The sequence below is a fragment of the Barbatula barbatula genome, assembly GCF_947034865.1.
Source record: "Barbatula barbatula genome assembly, chromosome: 8".
In the NCBI taxonomy this organism is placed as follows: Eukaryota; Metazoa; Chordata; class Actinopteri; order Cypriniformes; family Nemacheilidae; genus Barbatula; species Barbatula barbatula.
In genome coordinates, this window is record NC_136771.1 from 17,201,810 (window position 1) to 17,218,659 (window position 16,850).

General features: G+C 38.8%; 1 protein-coding gene across 1 annotated transcript in view; it reads right to left on the bottom strand.

Moving 5' to 3' along the window:
- The window catches only part of fhip1aa (FHF complex subunit HOOK interacting protein 1Aa), a 23,475-nt gene extending 7,101 nt beyond the window's left edge, over positions 1-16,374 (bottom strand). Inside the window, exons 1-7 of the mRNA XM_079463262.1 lie at positions 16,110-16,374; positions 5,218-5,430; positions 3,298-3,990; positions 1,921-2,079; positions 1,541-1,627; positions 1,155-1,322; positions 507-586 (exon numbers count right to left, since the gene is read on the bottom strand). Of these exons, the coding sequence (XP_079319388.1) occupies positions 507-586; positions 1,155-1,322; positions 1,541-1,627; positions 1,921-2,079; positions 3,298-3,990; positions 5,218-5,322 (1,292 nt within the window). The 5' untranslated portion in view covers positions 5,323-5,430; positions 16,110-16,374. The remainder of the gene's footprint in view (positions 1-506; positions 587-1,154; positions 1,323-1,540; positions 1,628-1,920; positions 2,080-3,297; positions 3,991-5,217; positions 5,431-16,109) is intronic.
- Between the last annotated feature and the right edge of the window lie 476 nt (positions 16,375-16,850).

The following is a 16,850-nucleotide window of genomic DNA, read 5'->3' on the forward strand; positions in this document are numbered from 1 at the left end:
GATTTCCCAACACTCCCAACACTGTCACTCAGGAAACGAGTCACGGCCATAATCGTTTTGTATTACTTATCTTGTATTAGCCATTTCACACAATAATGCTACAAGATCAGCAGACTCTGTTGCCATCTTTCAAAAACGCCTAAAACGCATCTCTTCCGTCAACACGTCTCTGATTGATTTATCCTAATTCTTTTCCCTTTCCTTCTTAAAAAATAAATAAATATTAACCTCACTATTCTTTGCTTTGTATACTGTGCTAGGCTTTAATGGACTAGTTTTGATGCACTTATGTATTTTGTTGCCTATGTTGTTAGAATTGCTTCCAATGTTTCCTCATCTGTAAGTCGCTTTGTAAGTCGCCACTGAGCAACACTCAAGTGGAAAGATATTAACATGTCACAATAGACTGCTTTTTGTGTTTTGGAGGCTAAACACCGTGGTCAAGGTTTGCAGAACTGCAAATAAATGAATAAACAATCATGAAGAGTCAACGGCAGTCTACTTACTTGAAAATCAACTGAAGCATTACATCCTCACAATACAGGCCAATTAGAGTGCGGAACAGAGCCAGCGACACGTTGCCAAGCTGGAACAAAAGAGAAGCCAATAAGAACATTGCAAAAATGTATCTTATCCTTAATGGGATGGTTCAACCAAAATTGATAATTTTGTCATCATTTACTCACCTTAGACTGAATTAATGTCTTTGTTCTGATGCAAACAGAGGAAGATATTGGAAGAAGTTTTAGAACCAGACAGATTTAGCCCCCCAAATACAATGGTAGTCAAAATTGTAGTCAACAGTGCCCCAGAACTGTTTCCTGTCCTACATTCTTCAAAATGTCTTCTTTTGTATTCGACAGTACAAAAAAGTGATAAAGTAATTTCATTTATTTTATTTTATAATTTTTTTCTAATATGTGAGATCTGTTTGGTTATAAGCACTCTTCCAAATATCCTTCTCTGTGTTCATCAGAACCAAGATATTTATACAGATTTAGAACAACTCGAAGGTGGGTAAATGATGACTATTTGGGTGAGGAACCCTTTAAAAGAAAAGCAATTTTATTTTGCATGAAAAGCAATATTGCATAACATATTACACCTGTTTTTCAGAGAATATATCTTTGATATATGGTCAATACTCTGGGTACCTGAAAGGGAGTATTGATGCGGCTAACTAACGTGTCCAAAATGTGAACGTTGTCATGGCGATGGAGGAGGATGAAACTGAGGAAGGTGTGTAGCAGGGCAGGTTCTGACACAATTCGTATGAACAAGTCCAGGTATGCTGTGGTGGTCATTACCTCTTCAAGTGTTAACTACAAAAGATTAAGTTGCTTATGGTCATATTGTAGTGAGATCAGATTTCATTACACTTAACGTGGCAAGGTTTTAAAATAAGCAAGGTTTTAAAATAGGGATCTAAATCTAAAAGACTTTAAATTACATTTTGAATTGAAAGCCAGTGAGATCCTTTCTGCACCAGGCTCAGGCAAAGATCCCGAGGCCAATAAAGAAAGACTTGCAGATCACTAACCTTGTGTAATGCTGGTGCTAAAACAGGTACGAGGAACCCATTATGAATGTATCCCACCAGCTGGTCTCTGATAGAAGGATGAGCCACCTAAACACAAAAAGAGAATAATAAAGTAATATTACATTTGCATTACATTTAGCAGACGCTTTTATCCAAAGCTTACAAAGATTTCAGGGAGCAATAAGCGATATGTCATACAAAGAGCAATAGTACAATAGGTGCTAATACAAAGTTAATAACAAATCATCTTTATTTACAGTGTAACCCTTTCCTGCTGATGAAAGACTTCCATAAAAATGTTTATGAAGTAGACTAAAACCACACATAAGTTAAGTGTTTCGGAGTGAAGACATGAAGTCAATTCAGGCGCTAGCACACACCTGTATGACCGCATTGCAGAACTCGAGGGAGTTAAGAAACTGCACAAGAGACGGCAGCTGCTGACAGTCTTCAGGATGGAGACAATGCCAGTCTTCACTGGGCACATCCAACTTAGTAGGCAAAGAGGAGTAGAGCCCACTTAAACCTGTGGCCAAAACCTAAAGAAAATGTTAACAATAAGGGGGTTACACATGATTCTCCATGTTATGTGTATCATACTATAACAAACAGATGAACTAGAATAACAGCTCATGGACTTCTTTTTTATACTGTCATTTTAATTTCTAATGTCTGTCTATTTACAGTTGGTTACCTTAGCTACACGGTAATATGATTTACTTCAGCAATAGAGTACTGTCAAATGCATGATGTTTACGTCTGCAAGTTACTTTAAAATCGCCTTGTATCAAGCAGAAAAAAAGTTTAATTAGACATTGACCTTCACAAACACAAGTCTAGATACAAAATGTGACAACGTTTGCATCGTTTTTGTTATCTGATTTTAACATTAACTGACTGCTTTTATGTGTTGTATTTTGTAAGAATTATTTTGTATTAGATCCATATGAGGCAGTAAAGGGATAAGAGCATGTGAGGGTGGAAGTGCATGTCTGCTGTCAGACTCTATTAAAGATGACGTAGTTTTAATAGAAATGTTACTCATGCACACTGTCAAAAAATATGCAATTATCTCTAATGATCACAGAGATATATGAAAAGCCAGTAAATAGAAAAAAAATAGAAAAGACCAAGTGCTAAGGACAATACTGTAGCCTGGTCATATTTTGGGTGTTGCTTGCTTGTTCGTGTTACGATGCAAATTTAATAGGTGTACACTGAATTCCTCATTACAGTCAGTGAATTGTCACCAAGGAACGGTTCATAAAAAAGTTATTATTTATTCAATGTTGTTCACTTCAAAACATTAATCTGTCAAATACAAAAAAGATATCTTGAGAAATGTCTCTGTGGATTAATGTTCAGTCAAAGGGGTTCAATGTTGTTCATTTGCCAACATTCTGCAAAATATCTTCTTTTGAGTTTAAAACAGAGTCATGCAGGTTTTGAATTATGTGCGTGGATAATTGATTTAATAGGTGGATAATTGATTTAATAGGTAAATAAATGGTTAATTTTCATTTTTGGGCGAACAATCCCTTCAATATCGCTGCATGAATCATTATACATTTAGTCACCATAACAAATTTGTGGTTTTCCGTCCGTGTGTTGTAAAAACACATTGACAAACATCTCTTCGAGCAAAACTAGCAACACTGACAAGAGTTTTTTGCCAAAAACAAATGCTTTCCTGGAATAAGATTGCAAATATCAATAAGGAATGGAAAAATGAGAGAAACACCCTAACAGACACATACCGGACAGAAATAGGTGTTTTCTGCAATGTGTTTCGCCACAACGTGGTTCTCAGCAGACAGTGCCATGATAAGTAAAAGAGCATCTCTGGCCTGCTGTCCAACCGACCCTTCCCTGTGTATGAAAGGGATGAGCAGGGAGAAGATGAGGAAATTAGCAGCTCCCTGGTCCTCGCTTGTATGGAAAAAAAGCTCCAGGACAGATGGATCTTTAGTGAGTACAGAGCACAGCTGGTTCAGGAGCAACACCAGTTCTGCTTCCACGACAGCAGAGCTCGGACTTGATGGAGAACCAGAGCAGGACGACAGAAGCATCATCAAGGGCTTAAGAACAGGTTTATGATGAAGTAACGGCTGCCTGGCTTGTCCGATCAGCATCTCGTACATCTTCAACTGTTCTAATTTCATTTCGTCTGTGAATTCTCTCCTCAAGCTCCAGAGAAAAAGCCTCTCCAACACGTTCTCCATCACCACAAACTCCAGGATGGGACCCATGGCTCCACTCTGACCACACTCCTCTTCCATGAGGAGAAACAGCATGTGCTCTACGTAGTTCTGCACGGCGCTGGCCTCATCGCCAGGGATCTGGCCGAAACGGAGACCACCCAGTCCTCCTCCCCCACCTAGACCATGACCTCCTCCCAGGATACCAACATTACTGCGTGCAGGGTCATGCTTCTCTAGAATTTTTACTACCTGATGAAGAGAAAATATGAAAGGTCATTCAAACTGCTGTAGTGTTATAGTTTGATCTGAATTGACAATTTAGCAGACATGAAGCAGAATTACTACCTAAAGCGTAACTATTACAATGTCCTTAAAATTACATTTCGTGCTGTGTGTAAAGTTACTGTGTGTAAATGGAAAGCAGTCTGCCAAGTTGTAAAGCTGAAAGTGAACGAATAACAAAGTTATTGGCTTGGCAAAAAGTAGTCGACTCTGAATCAGCGAACGAGTCGTCCTAATTTCAGTTCCAGGTCAGATAATCCCCGCCTTTGTTCCATTTGTTACACTGTACATGGTAGACCAATCACAACAGACTAGACCATCTGACCAATCAGATCATAGTAGGCTGACAGAAAGGAGGGGATTAGAAAGATGAATCGCCGAATCAATCATTTGAGAGTCAGTCAAGAAGTGGTAATCATAACTGCCTATTATTAGAATTTACACCGTTTTCCCAAAAACGTAAACTTGTTGTTGGACACTCCATAAACCAAAAAAACACAAAATATTTACACTTTAAGCTGCTGCCCTTGCTTCTTTCTTCATTTATTTTCTAGATTTATTTCATTGTTAATGCTTTGTATATCAGCTTTTCTTGTATTATTGCCTTATCTGAGATGGATCACTTTGTCTTTGTTTTCTCACATTTAAGTCACTTTAGATAAATTGTCTACCAAATACCTATATGTAAATGTAAAATCATAACTTGAATTCGAAATTGTGATATGCTTAAATTATGAAAAAAATGTATATTAGTATTTACATTTTAGTGTTGATTAAGTAAATCACAATATAATATATTACTGTGTATCAGGAAAACATCTTGCCTATTATACACAAAGTAGTTCAAGTAGCTCAAAAGTAGAGCTGCTATAAATCAGATCAAAGCAAACAATGAGCTCTCTGTCTTGGTGCACTTTTTTACCATGGCGACAAAACTTACGATCAGGTTTTTTTATACTACTATTGGGTTATTAACAAATTAAAGGAATGACCTGAAGGCTCCAGGTAGAGGAAGTGCATGCAGAGTCAAATGGCATCTTGCTCGAAGCAAAGTGTATCGTTCATAAATGCAAAGTATTGAGGAAGAGAATAAAGGGTTAGAGGATAAAGGGTTGAGTGATAGTCCCATATTTACAGTCATAATTGAGGCTTTTATAATACATGGGGAAAGAAGATATTAGAAGTGTGGAGTACCTGTGCCCAGTGGTTTTTGAAGACGATCATGCATGTTTCAGGGTCCACACCCTTAAGGACCAAGGTCTGGCCACCTTGATTTCCATTGGCAACCATAAATGCCATTGTTGTGCCCTCTCAGCAGGACTAAACCATGTTTAGGTTAAGGAGGGGAGCTGAAGCCAAATTCGACCTAATGTGGATAACTGAACGACACCATTAGACAATGAAGACCTGCAGAGAAGTGAACACAGAAGAGAGTAGTTAGAAAACTGCAGACACACAGATAATTCTACCATTCTACCAAAGTTTTACTAAACTTTCCTAAATGTTTTCATTCGAAAACATCTTAGCGTTTTATATTATTTTTAAACTTGGATTTTCTGTAGCACAGCCCAAACCAAAAACAGATACTAACACTGTGCTCTTTCGGTCAGTTAGGTAGGCTTCACATTATTATTTCTGAATCAACACTTCAATGGTTATTTTGGCTATTTTTTTGTGTTGAGTTGTGTTCAGCTTTTGGTTTTCAAAGGGTCTAAGTGAGTTTCATCTGCCCTATGAAGTCCACTTTAAGATCAGCAATAAGATCAGACATGATGTCATAAAACGCTGAAGATGAGATGCTTATTACCAATATGTGGATGTTTGTGTGTAATATTCAGTGTTACTCTTTATCTAACTTTAGTGTTCCTGAATAACTACTATAGCAGTCGTGCAAACATGCGCTTCCTATGCTGAGCTATTTTTAATAAAATCAATAAACACACCCATAGCCCCAAGCATTTAGTTAACAACTATTTGTTTTAAACAAATGCCAAATGATTACGGATGGATACAAAGAAACAAAATATGCATGCTGGGAGAATGATATGGTTTCTATGTGTTTGTGTGTTCTAATAAATGAGCAAAAACATAAACAATGGTATTCATCTCAATCCATGTGGTCTTCAGTAATCTCCTTAATGTGAGTTCACACCAGACGAGAATGAAGCATTAAGTCAATGCAAAGACGCGATGGACAATCTTCGGCGTGAATGATGTGGTGCGAATTGAGCGTTTTGGGCATTTGAAGTGTGCAACGTGTAATTCATGCGAATAGCGTGAGTAAATTTTTTTTACTTTGCCGGATATTTGCGCTGTGTTAACCATTCAGGAGCTTGCTCTAGTAGTGACGTGATTATGACGTAGTGAGCGGAAGCAGAAATCCAAAACAAAAATGGAGGACTGCGCCTCTGAAGGATCCGATGGACGCAGACATTTTTCAGCCTTCCATAGCACATAAAGCACAGCTACCCTCTCAACAGAATCCATGTCAGCCATTTTGCAACAAAACTGGAGCCACCTGGCAGAAGCCCCTCCCATGACGCAAATTCGCATCTGTTGTGAAATGAATTTTATGCACGAATGAAGCGAGTAAACTCAGAATGTTCAAGCGTCTAACTATGTGCGAATAATGCGATTTACTGCGTCTGGTGTGAATACTCTATAACTGGGCGAATATTCACACCGCATTAACCAATCAGGAGCTTGCTCTAGTAGTGACGTGTATAACGAGCTTCAATTAAAGGAAGCAAGGAGGCGGGAACTAGTGAACGTACAACAACTTTTAATTAAATAAACAAACAATAAAACTAACTTAAAATGCGGGCAGCTCCCTCACGGTCGACTGCCAGCCATACAAGCATAATAAAACAAATCATAATGTCCGGGCTCATTATCACTCATTCAATCAAAGGGCCTTGCGCCTTTCCCTCACGGCTCTCGTCCCACCCTGCTACCACAACGTGCTTATGATGTACCGAGCGGAGGCAGAAATCCGAAAGACAAAATCATCGTCGCTATATGTGGATACCCAGATACCCGTAAACTCAAAATGTTCAAGCACCCAACTATGTGCGAATATAATTAGTAAATAGCAGATATTAAAGTATGAATTCACATATGCATTTATTCAATACATATCCAGTACAGCACCGGCATAATGGGTGTGTACCTTTAACAGGTGCATCACACAACACCAACCAGCCAATCAGAGCCCACCAACTCTCACCCACACTTGAAGTCAGAGCCAATCATCACGGAAAGCACAGACTGCGGTAAACACGATAGACTGTTTCGAAGGTTCCCCATGGGCGAAAATGAACACTCTGCATTTTCAATTTCCACCTACGTCTGAAAGCTGCTGCCGGAAACAGTATTATTGAGCAAGAGAACATCAGCATCTTCTAGAGGGTTCAGGAGCTCTTCTGAGACAAGCTAAATTAGATCCAGTCAAAGAGACGACAACAGGGGAACAGCTTAGCTGTGCTGGTTTGAGCCACGTGAGTGATAAGGGGGCGAGAGGAGGAAAGCAATGACTTTGATTGATCTGAGCAGAGAGAAAGAGATTTGAAATAGAACTGCAGAGGAGCAGGAATGAGAAGGAGGGGAGAGAAGGTGGCAATACAGAAATGCAGGGGCGGTTGAAGAAAACGTGTATATACTCATAAGCTTCAGCTATTATGAAACCACATTCTCTATGTATGTATTAGCCAAAAACAAAGATTACCAACGAAACCGCGGCTGTGTTTGCCGCCAATTCTCTAATAATGTATTAGTGTTTTTCCATGACTATTAGACAAGTGCATCTACTGTTTTACTGAGCATAAGCAGATTAAGTGACAATTTAGATTTCTATAGAGACATTTACTCATTCAGTTGACTATACACAATCACATACAGAGACACCTGTTTTCAATAATATGAGTTTGTTCCAGTCCAGTGTATAAAATTTAGTGGCATCTAGTGGTGAGGTTGAGAATAGTACCTGACACAGGAATAAGATGTCATCACGTGCTCGCTTCTTTGCCAAAGGAGCTAACAAATTTACAAAACATGCTCAGTAGACCAGTTTGTCTGTTTAGGGCTACTGTAGAAACTACTGGAGAATTCCATGCAAGGGGACCCATGGTGTATGTTGAAACAGCTCTTTCTAAGGTAATAAAAACAAGACTCCTTCTAACCTAAGGGACTACCAGTCACTACTCTCCTCTTTCTCTGCTAGTGTTACCACAGCTAAAACGTCAGTGAGCAATGCACCTAACACTCGGCAGCTTTTCAAGACCTTTAACTCTCTTCTTTACCCCCTCCTCCCCCATCCACTTCATCTTTGACTGCGGAGGACTTGGCTGTATTTTTCACTGAGAACTTTAAGCATCGAACTCTCCTCTTTCGCCCCACTGACTGACACTGAAGTCACCAGACTTCTCTCCAGCCATCTCACCCCCTGTCCCCTTGACCCAATCGCCTCCCATCTCCTTCAGGCCATATCCAGCACACTCACACACATCATCAACACCTCCCTGCTCACCAGCACTTTTTCATCCACATTCAAACAGGCCCAGGCCATGCCCCTACTTAAGAAACTCACATTGTACCCCGCTACTACCGATAGTTACAGACCTGTCTCTCTCCTCCCATTTTTTGCTTAAACTCGTGAAAGGGAATTTTTCAACCAGGTGTCTTCCTACCTATCCCAGAACAAACTACTGGATGACAAGCACTCTGCCTTCAAAAACAAACAACTCCACTGAGACGGCACTGCTATCGGTCACAGAAGCACTGCGGCTAGCCAAGGCGGAATCTAATTCCTTGGTCCTGATTGTGCTAGACCTATCTGCAGCGTTTTACACTGTCAATCACCAGATACTGCAAGCAAACCTGTCATCTTAAGGAATCTCAGGCTCCCCTCACCGCTGGTTCAAATCCTACTTCTCTGGCAGATCCTGATGAACAGCTGTCCTTCAAATGATCACATTGCAATGTTCATGCCAATATGCCTTATTCAACATTCGAAAGGTCAGACCCTATCTCACTGAGCATGCGACACAACTCCTTGTCCAGGCCCTGGTAATCTCAAGGCTGGACTACTGCAAGGCTCTCCTTGCTGGTCTTCCTGCAAAGGCTATCAAACCACTTCAGCTGGTTCAAAATGCAGCAGCACGCCTCGTCTTCCATGTGACACCCCTTTTCATCTCTCTCCACTGTCTACCGGTTGATGCCCTTATCAGATTCAAGTCACTGATGCTTGCCTGGATCTGCATCGGCATACTTTTACATCCTAATACACTCCTACACCCCATCAAGAACCCTGCGTTCAGCAAACGAGCGGCATTTTGTATTGTCTTCTCATAAGGGCAGTAAATCGCTTTCCCGCTCATTCTCCTTTACAACTCCTTCCTGGTGGAACATTCTTCCTAACTCGGTCCGTTCAACCACATCTCTCACAACCTTCAAAAAACGATTCAAAACCTATCTCTTCTGTGAATACTTGACAGACAAATGGGGAAAAAAACATTTGAATGTACACTAACCCTCTCTCTTTCTCTTAACAGGTAGTGGTCCAGCTTTTGTTGAAACTAGTAACTTTGTATTAGCACCTATTGTATTATTGCTCCTGTATGACATATCGCTTATTGCTCCATGAACTCTTTGTAAGTCACTTTGGATAAAAGGGTCTGCTACATGATTAAATGTAAATGTATAACGCTTCATTATGTAAAATGTTTATAAACCTCTGAAGACATAGTAATATATATTTTGTATATGTATATTTCTATCTGTCAATAGATTCTCCAAAACAATGTACACAGTTTTTGTATACATGCGAAAAAATCAAGACTCCAAATGCAACATGGTAACAGAAATTAACTAGGGTAAAAAAGTGACCCCAAACCACATACAGTACACTCATTAATAAGTGTACAGATGTGACAAAGAAACACTCTAGGGAACAAAAACTAGGATGAATTCTTAATCTTGCTCTACTTTCTGAAGGAGTTCAGATGAGATACTGGGACAAAACTCGAACCGGTTGGGATTATTAAAGGAGACAGTTTTCCTGACTGAGCAGAGAAGTCTTATCTTAGTAATGGTGTCTGAGAATGAAGGCCCTCAGCAAGCAAACTGCATCTGTGATTACTTCACATAAACAGCAGTTATACCATTAGGGTCATTACGTTAATTATGCTAATTTGATTGCTTCAAAGTTACATACAAGGCATTGAATAATTCCAAACCACATAAAAAATATATTAATGGTAAAGAAAGATATGTATTATATACCCAGAATACAGAGTGTTATACATTTTAATTCAAAACTAATGCCAATCCATTCATTCACATTATATATACCATACCTACAAGTAACACAGTAAAGGTTCTTATTTGTTAGCTGTGTCATGCCTCAAATATACTTAAAACAACAAACCATTATATCATGTGGAACATGTGTTACATTTACTCCTCTGGCAGTTGTAGCTCAGCTGCTATAGTCGTTGTCTTACACATGCTAATGTGACATCACTCTTTAAACTGTCCTGCTACAACACTGTGACTGACAAAACAGGTTTCATGTGTTTGTAGCCACACCAAAAATGACAGGACAGGGAGAGAAAAAAATACATTTTTAAAGTTTAACGATTCTCAAGCGGTACGTGTACTTTTTTACATTGAAGGCAATAACTTCAAAAAGTAATGTGACACTGATCATGGCCAGAATATTTGTTTGGACTCCCTTTGTGAATGACTCTCCTTTGAGAATGGGTTGGGTTTCATGCCCTGCAAACCAAAGGGAGTGTCCTCAGAGGGTTTCATATCATACTGAAGGGAGAGGTTGAGTGAAACGGAAACATAGCAGGCAAGCCTATCCCACCCTATCACAGAGACGTTGAAGATTGTTCTCTGTGTGTCATCTATTAGCACGAAGCCAACGCATTTCACACCATTTGTCCCACTACCATGTGTCATATCATGGTGACATTTCTTTAGGAATCAAGTGATGTAAATGTTTAAATTGCGTTATTTTTTTATACAAATTTTTATTGTTAAATTAAATTATAGAATGTGAATTAATACAAATAAACTGCCTTTTTATAATTTTGGATTGTGTCAGAAATGTGCGTAGCATATACCTTTCATCATGGGAACACCTAGGCCCACCCTCTTTCACACAGACACACAGGACCCCTAAGCTAATCAAAGCAGGCATGTTTTTCATGCTCTGAAGACACATGAGAGGAATCTACTGATCCCTGGTGCCCATGGTGACCGGGTGACGCGAGGGCCATTAAAGTAACAGAGGCTGTTGAAAAATTTAGTGGGCAAGCACTGAAGAGAAAAAAAACTACAAGCTCTGTTTACAGCCTCAAGCTAAAACCACGATACTGACCCTTTTCCTTTTCTTTGAGGACTGATAAATCAAACAATTCACATATAAAAATAAACACACATTTTCTACGCTACACTATCTTTTTAGAAATCGAACTGTGTTACACTCTTTCAATCATTTCAATATATTGTTGCAAATATTACCAAAGGGTGCACTAGATAACTACAAATCTTATCTCAATTTCATGGTACACTCAAATCGTAAAGGTTTTACTGCATGCACGTAAGATGCAAACATGTGTTTACACAGTACAAGTGTGTGTACTGTCTGTTTCCCACCAAGACCTGATTCACATAAATAACAACAAACCACCTGTCTCATTCCCGATTGGTGGGTTCTTTACAGACCTAGAGGTACCTACATAATGATGGAAACCATGCAAATTAGGTATATTTGCATGCTGTCATGCAAACGTTCAAAAATATTTACCAACTATAGTTTGAGTGTTCAACTTCTGTTTACAGTGTGAATGAATCTCAGTACAATACTGACAAAACCCAATGAACAACAAAAATCCTTACAGAATTTATAGAACTGTGTATTTGCTGATATAAAATAAAAACTGTGGTGGCCTCATTAAGACAAACAAAGGAACAGCAGTGTGATGTTTGCCTTTAATGGACAAAATTACCTTTCACACCGTTGTGTGAGAAATAATGGTAGCCGAAAGGTTGTATTTTTACAAAAGAATAATAATAAACAAAAAATAGGCTGTACGTAAGATATACAAAATCAGCTTAATTCTATGTGATTGCACCCCAATGTGTGTCCCCAATTGGAGATCACACGACCAGCCATGCCGTGCAATTACTTTTTAGCACTTTTTTCCATGCCTAAAACATGAAGTATCTCTAAACAAAACAAGCAAACAAAACTAAGAAATACAACAACACACAGCTAAAGAATCTGTCTAAATCAGACCAAACCAAACATTTATTCTGAATGAGGATAAAAATTAAATGAAATGCCCAGACTCCTGCAAAGGCAATGATAACCCGGACATCAAGCATCATGACAGCCACACAAAGAAATGCATCCAATTCATGTAAAAATGCACTGGGATTGAATCCAAGAATGTATATTTTATTGACTAGTCTGACACAAAAACTAACCACGTATTATAACACGGTTGCGGATTGACCAAAAATCTATTTCACGGAATAAGTCATTTTATGTCACGGTAACGATATGTTTCACAGTAACAATCTCCCATTATAATGATATATCTTATGCCTCATCCTTCTAACAATTTGTTTCTACGCGTTACTATTAATTAAATGCTCTGTAAAAATGTAGGCAAGTTATGAAAATGCACAGAAAATTTAAGATTAAGTTGTGATAATCAGATATGACTTATCTTTTGGTCTATATCATATGTACACAGTACGAAGATAAGACAATAAGTATAACAATTAAGTATGAATATTTGCACAATCAATAAGAGTACATGAGTGGTATTATAAACGGGTGTTCATGGGGTCTGCACTGTAAGTCTTCATCTGTCTTTTTTTTCCTATTAGATGCCCACTTTTTAGCGTGTTGCGACTCTTTCTTGCCTTGTTTATTCTCACGCTTGTCTTTGTACAGCAGGTCTCTGGTGATTGTGCACACGTCTCCCAAAACGGTAGCTAGCGGCACGTCACATTGCTCCACCCAGCCAGTCTAATTTTCATTATCCATATGAGAAAAGGGTGGGAGAGGGAGAAAGAATGTTTGCACTACACAGAGATCCTTTATCTTATAGACTGTCTTGCATCTCAAGAGATGTTTGCTGCAATTACACAAGCCAGATCAAACGCTGAGATGAGAGAGAGAGAGAGAGACAGAGAGAGAGAGAGAGAGAGCGAGAGAGAGAGACAGGCAAAGAAAAGGAAGCAGACTGAGGAAGAGAGAGAGAGAAAGAGAAGGAGCGCTTTTTGAAGTCTGAACACTTGTTTCATTCCCAGCGAGACATTCTATTTTCATGAATGTATACAACAAGAGTCTCTGATGATTCAATCTGTGTAAACAAAGCTTCATGAATAGATCATAATCCAATACTGCTGTTTTACTTTTAATACATAAGCAATAGTAATAATAGTCTGAATTGAATAAAACCACTGAAAGTACAAGTAGGGACACATGGTAAATAATGTATGCTAAACAAAAATCCTAATGATCATAATTTAAAGGTGCCATTCCCTGTGATGCCAATTCTCAAACTTGAATTAGTGTGTAATGTTGCTGTTAGAGCAGAAATAATATCTACAAAATGATAAAGCTCAAAGTTCAATGCTACGCGAGAGAATTCGCATTTCAAGGACTACAGAGAACGGCTGGAATCGGAAACTATAGCCCTTTACTTCCCGGGTACATGCGGTCTCTACTCAGAGTTTTCAAATATCTTCTGCCCAAAGGAATACCCCAAAAAGGGGCGTGGCCTTCCTTAGAGAAGAGGAAGAGTCGCTGGAGTTGTGTTTGGATCAGAGATTGTGAACATTTGACTAAGCTACGCACTAAACTACTTTCACTTTCATCACAGTCCTACAGCTAGTAATATGAATTCGGTTGTGAAAACTGTTCTGTGTAATACACTGATATTGTGTGTGTTCATACCTCTAAAACACTTCTATGAAACGTCCTTTGAAGTTCTGCTTGCAAATGTCTCCTGGTCCCTCTGCTTGTTTTATTATTCAACTTAGATCCAATATAAAAAGCGAAACTAATGCTTCTGGTATTATTGTTAATAACTGGTCTGATGACAATCGATCTGGTATCATCTCCCTCGACATAGTAGGAATAAACTGGGTTTACAAAGATTGAGGTTTGCACGTGCACTAGCAGACCTCCGTTACACTTCGATCGATCTGCATGTTCTTAACTGATGAAGTGAAGTTGACGCCATTGATGCTGTTTATTGCCAAAAGCCAAAGCTTATAAATACATGTGCACTGAGAGGCGGACCGACCAATCACAACAGCCTGTGAAGCTTGCTGATATGGAATGAGTGTGACATCTTCAGACACACGCTTTAAGTGAGGAACCAATCACGACAGACTGGGTCAGCTCTACCAATCAAAGCGTTTCGGAAGGTTTTGTGAGAACATTAGACTTGAAATATGTGAAATATAAAGCGTTTTTTGAAACTAGAAACATTAACAGCATTGTTAAACCCCCAAAAAACATAGTCAAAGCTTCGAAAACAACCAAAGAACGGCCGCTTTAAATTATATATTATGGTTAATCAATATGCCAACCAATATGCCAACCAATCAAATGAATCAATATGCCAACAACATTGCCTTGTGACACTTTTGTAGTCAAAGATACCCCAAAACTGTCAGTTGCTAAGGTTTTTCCAAATACCTTTCTTTTGTGTTCAACCAAACAAAGAAATGTATACAAGTTTGGAACAACGAGAGGGTAAGTCATTCATGACACTATTTTCATTAATGTGAGCTATCCCTTTAAATCTAATACTCAACCAGGTCTATGTGAGGGTCAGGTTTAGGGTTAGGAGATTTGTATGAAAAAAATGGCAGTCTATGAGATGTCCTCACTACAGGGAATCAAACCTTTGAGCGTGTCTCTGTTAGTGTGTGTGTATGTGTGTGCGCTTTAATCCCCAGCATAAGACAAGGCTGAACCAGACTGTGGCATGCCAAGGCTGGAAAACGTTCGTTTGAACTTATGATAACGTTTTAAAGTACCAAAAACAAAGAAAGAAACATGTTTTCAGTTATTTCTAAATCTTTGAACATTATCAATTCAACCAACTGTTCTGTTTTGACTGAGTACTGTCACACACAATGATAACAAATAACACTGGAATCACAAATAAAGTTATGTAGTATCAAACAGAGGTGTTCCTCCTTTTGAAAACCAGACATTTTACTATATTTAGCTCCTGGAATGTGTCATATAAGGCAATTCAGAATCAAGACATAATTAAGACAATAGTGAAGATTACGGAGTACAACTTTTTGCTTTTGTTAAAAGCAGTAAAAGGATTTTAAGCTACCGCATTGTGACAGCTTGGCAAAACAGAGCAAGTCACGAAGCCACGTGATTAGATCAAAGATGTGGAGGCAGCAAACCCTCTACTGTGTGTATTGTTTCACCTGTGATGAAGGGTAAACATCATAGACATACACAACGCTTCCTCCCCATGTGTACTAACAACAGTTCTCTGAGCTCTCCTCACTCCTGTCATGAACCCGAACATACACCACGTCCACGTTGAACATACAGAACATCCAACTCTGGCTGTCACATAAACTCCACACACACTGTAGGCTACTGCAAACAAACACGATTCGTTGTCCGCATGATCCCGAAAAGCTAAAAAAAACACCATTAAGTTCAATTTTTGCTTTGGTCTTTTCGTAAAAAATTATCTGTTTTGAGTCAGTGTCATAACTCCAACAAAAGAATAGTAATAAACCATCGTTTGTTTACTGTCCGCACTGATACTACAACAACATCTATATATGGAGTATGTTTATAAATAACTATGGTTGTCCTATTATAACAGATAATATGTAGTTGTTCAGATTTGTTATCAAGGTTCTATTATAAATCCAAGCATGTTTTTCCGGACTAGAACAACCAATCTGCACTTCACGTCAGGGCTACTCTGCCCTCTACACAACTCGAGAAAAGGCGTAAAATAACAATAAAGACACATTTAAAATGTCAACAACATGTAAATAACACCACATACCTCGCCTTTACAGTCCAATCGTTTTGACTCCTGTCCAAACTTCGACTCCTGTTTTCCCATGTGTCATTTCCCACACGCCGTATCGTGACCGGTCTCATAAGAATGCTTTACCGCGACGTTTCTGTTGAGTTTGTCACATTACACGTTAAAGGTCCAGAGAGTTCTGACGACAGAGCTCTCTCTCTCTCTCTCTCTCTCTCTCTCTCTCGGTCACCTGAGCTTGGATTAGAAAGGTGAGCTCGAATACAAGCCCCGCCCCTACAGCATTGTTCCGCTGCCTCGTGATTGGCTGTAGCATGCGGACGCTAGTACACCGTTTTGACACAATAATGTGATTTATTTTGAATGATTATTTATACAAATCGTTACGTGAACAAATGTTTTCAAAACATCCCAATCCTTGTAATATTCAGGAATAACCAACACGATACTCAAAGACACAGTAAAAGGAAATATTAGAAATATTAGAACGTGTTTCAAGTATATAGCTACTAGGTCGCACACCTAGCAGCGCACTTTTTATAAAAAAATTATTTTGAATTAATTTATTTATCTCAAAAAGATATGCATATCTCAATGTTGGCTGCATGTCGCAATATAATACTTTCTTTTATATGTATTCTGTAAGGAAGTGCAGGGACCAGTCACAACCATCTTATAATTTATACATCTAAGTAATGTTACTTCTACATACATACAGTATAGTAAAGCATAATAACGCAAATAAAACGCTCTATACAT